The sequence below is a fragment of the Echinops telfairi genome, unplaced genomic scaffold (genome assembly GCF_000313985.2).
Source record: "Echinops telfairi isolate 266 unplaced genomic scaffold, ASM31398v2 ScPeMD7_1;HRSCAF=3_0, whole genome shotgun sequence".
In the NCBI taxonomy this organism is placed as follows: domain Eukaryota; kingdom Metazoa; phylum Chordata; class Mammalia; order Afrosoricida; family Tenrecidae; genus Echinops; species Echinops telfairi.
This window is the reverse complement of record NW_022103896.1, coordinates 35,658,990-35,662,707: the sequence shown is the minus strand read 5'-3', so window position 1 is coordinate 35,662,707 and position 3,718 is coordinate 35,658,990. Positions and strand designations below refer to the sequence as shown.

Genomic DNA, 3,718 nt, shown 5'->3' with positions numbered 1-3,718 from the left:
GGGTCTCCATGTGGCTCCTCCAGCTCCAGGGCTCTGGTTCCATCAGTGTAGCTCCATGTGGGTTATCAATAGGACTGTCTCACAGGGAGAGTGTGTCTGGTCTCCAGTGAGCTATTTCTCTCCATAGCACCTCCAAATGAGATCATCAAGCTGTGACCTGATTGACAAGCTAAACATCACCTTCACTCTTAATAGTCTCAAGTTGACACCAGATTGTGTAACTGCCACTAAGATAAGGCTTTCTGCACTGATAAAGATGTACAGTTTGGGACACCTTAGGGTGCAGTTCTACTCTGCTCTTTAGGCTTTCTATGAGTTGGAATCTATTGAACAGCAGTAGGTTAGTCTTGAAGACAAGTCCTGGAGAAGACCATCATGCTTGGTCAAGTAGAGAGTCAGCAGAAAGAGGAAGACCCAGAGTGAGGCACAGTGGTTGGGACCATGGGCTTGAACATAGAAACAACTGTGAGGAGGGTGCAGTCTTGGCGGCGTTTCATTCTGGGGTCGCGATGAGTCAGAACCAACTGGATGCCACCAAACACCAACGGTAAGCAAAAGAATACCAGATGATGTACCAAAGTGGCCATTTCAAATGAGGAAAGAGATCACAAGTTACATATTTTTTAAAAGCCGAGAAATGCCATAGACATTACGAAATCCAGGAGATAAAATCACAGTATTTTTCATGAACTGCCTGACCCGTGTCTATCCTACTTTTGCTCCTATATCTTTAAGATGCTTACCCTTTGGTTACCTCTGATAGGAGAATGTTCTTATAAAGTCATTTTCTATAGAGATACTAGAAAGACAGTTTCATCATTCCGGTTCAACAGTTGATGGAAGCTTTTTATTATTCGTAGTTGGTATGGGGGAAAAACGCCTTCACACGCTGATGAGCTCATTAGCTGTGGTGCTAATACAGACTCGTGATCAGTAAGCTCAGAATCTCTCATCATTCTATTTTGGGCGATTCTTGACAAAAAAGAAAAACTAGACACACATTATGGTATTCAATGCACGATCAAGAACTTTCGTTGCAGAAGAGAACTTCCATATTTTGTTTGCTTATTTTCTTTTTCCCAACAGTTTTATTGACATATAAGTCACATATCATACAATTCAATAGTTCAATCACATCAAGAATTGTCCACTCATCACCATAATCCGATTTAGAACGTGTTCTTCATTTTTGTACTCAGTTATTAGTGCCCCGTTTCCCCCCAACCTCCCCTGACATATCCCCAAGGAACCATTAATCCAGTCACTGTCTCTTAGGTTTACCTATCCTGGATTTCATACACAGAAAAACATAAAAATGCCAACAAACAAATAACTCCAAGTTTGACTGGATGTTGATGCGAACCCACAACGTATTACCTAATGATTGGAACTTTCCTCACAGACTAGCGTCTGCCCCCATCCAGATGAATCTTTGTTTCTCCTCTAGAACCAGGTACCTCCAGACCTATCCTAATATAACCACTTACTTTGTCCCTTCATGTATGGACCAAGAGAGAGTAGCAGCATTTCTGGAAGTCATTTCTATCTCAGGGCAGCTAGCAATAGCAAGCACATATAAGCTCCCTAATCAAAAGCTAACTGAATCCCTGATTGGATGGTCCCTTAGCTGGGTCTGTAAATGCTTGCAGCAATTCCAGTGCCACCCGGCAGCAGGGTGAGGCTGTGAAGTGGTAAGAGAAAGCAATCATAAAGTGTGCCGAATATGCTTATTTTTATAAACTTTGTAAAACACGAGGCCACATAAACACATGGCTCGACCTCCTTCCAAGGCCTTGGAAAACTATTGAGGAGGTGAGGGTTCCTGAAGCTGAAGCCGCATCAAAAACACAAACAACAACAATGAACCAAACCAGCTGCTTCTCCGTTGACACCACGCAAGTCAAATCCCGCTCCTGCAGAACTGCATTCCACAGGGCTTTCCGTGCTGTGACTGCCAGAACCAGCTCCCCAGGCCTTACTTGTGAAGTGCCCCTGGGTAGGTTCAAACTGCTAACCTTTCCGTTGCACCACCCAGGGACTCACTCAGGCCCTAGGAAACTTGCCTCTGCCTGTGAGGCGAGCTGAGTCCCGGGATACAGCGTGTGGAGAAGCCCTCTGTATTCTGGCCGTCAAGTACTTCCATTTCGCTCAAGCTACGTTTCTTTGAGACATAGCTGATGATACCTGCCTGGTTATCCAATGGTGTCATTTCATTGTGTGACTGTGGTGTTAACACAAGGCTAGCTCCTTGCTGGAACCAAATGGACCCAGAGAGTGGCCATTGGAAGTCACAGGATGGCGGTGGCAGCAGCCATGGCAGCAGCAGGAACATGGGTAAAAGCAGAGCTTCTCAGTGGCGGCACCCCCTCTCCAGGCTGTGATACGGCTGCCCCCACAGTGGTTTGGCTGCAAAACGCTGCCAGCTGGGACATGGCTTCGCTTCACACTGGGAACACCTGGCAGGTGCGCAATCTGTGTGGTGGCGCAGGCGGCTGCACCGGAGGGAGGCCTGGTGCGCTGCTTTAAAGCTCCCAGAGGGGCCTCACTGTCGGATTCTTCATTTAACTTGGGACAAGGACACTTCATTTTCCACTGGGCCCTGCAAATCCTCTGGAGGCCCTGGCTGTCTTTAGCACTCACTGGGGCGTGTGCGGCTTCTGCCCAACGCCTCTGCCAACTCTGACCCAGTGGAAGGCACAGGATGCATGCTGATCTTTGAAAGACATGATGTCGGAAATGCGCCTGTAGTTGGGCGCTGGACCAGGAGTGCCCTGCTCCCGGACCAGACTGTTCCTTCCCTGTGCAGTTGGAGGAGGCGACAACTGCCTGGAACCCAGCTGGGTTTCCAAAGAGCACCCTGTGGAGGTGAGTTTCTCTCAGCAACCTCCAGGTTGTTGCCATACTTCTCTTCTGCCTGGTTCCAGTCAGCCCTGCATACAGTGGCGGAGGGCCCAACTCGACCCTTCCAGGTGTGTAGCCTGACCTCCCGGGGACGCTTCCCTCCACTCCCACCCCCAGGCAATGTCTGGGGAGCCCCAGTCTGGAGAGGGCTCCCGTTCCAGTGGGGACACAGCCTCTTACCCCTGCCACCTCTCCGCGGCGTCGTTCACATCTGTATCTTTCAAACTCCGGAGCACCTGGAAGCCAAGGTTGGAAAGATGCTACCTCCAGTCGAGGTGAGGCCTGAATGCTGGAAAGAAGAGTTCTGGCCACTGGATGGAGGTTAACCTCCCTCCTCTGTTTCCTCATCGGTGGTCGGGGGAGGGTCAAGCCCAGGGGTCAACGACCGCACAGGATGGCAGGGAGGCCCGCGAGCGTGGCTCTCAGAACTTAGTATCAGCATTTATTATTAGGATCAAAACAATAACCGAACTCACTGCCATCCAGCACCCACCTGTGGGTTTCTAAGACTGTCACTGTCAACCGGCGTAGAAAGCCTGGGCTTTCTCTCGCGGAGCCACTGGTGACTTCGAACTGCCGACCTGCAGACCGCAGCCACCAAGACAACCCCTACTATTAAGATAACCATCTCTAACCATTGGGGTCCTGGACCCTTTGGAGAACCTGAATGTCCCAACTCCCCACCACCATCCCCGCCCCTCCAGTCACCTTTCCACCCCCCAAAAGGCTGGCCCACAATTCCCGGCATGGTCGCCCCTTCAAGCCGCCTCCTGGGCCCAGGCGCCTCCCAAAGGTCACCCCTGGGGTCCTCTCGCCA

General features: G+C 50.1%; 1 protein-coding gene across 1 annotated transcript in view; it reads left to right on the top strand.

The window, feature by feature from the left end:
• The first annotated feature begins 509 nt into the window (after positions 1-509).
• Positions 510-3,718, top strand: part of CTHRC1 (collagen triple helix repeat containing 1) — a 20,164-nt gene continuing 16,955 nt past the window's right edge. Inside the window, exons 1-3 of the mRNA XM_045287191.1 lie at positions 510-547; positions 2,399-2,463; positions 2,807-2,865. Of these exons, the coding sequence (XP_045143126.1) occupies positions 510-547; positions 2,399-2,463; positions 2,807-2,865 (162 nt within the window). The remainder of the gene's footprint in view (positions 548-2,398; positions 2,464-2,806; positions 2,866-3,718) is intronic.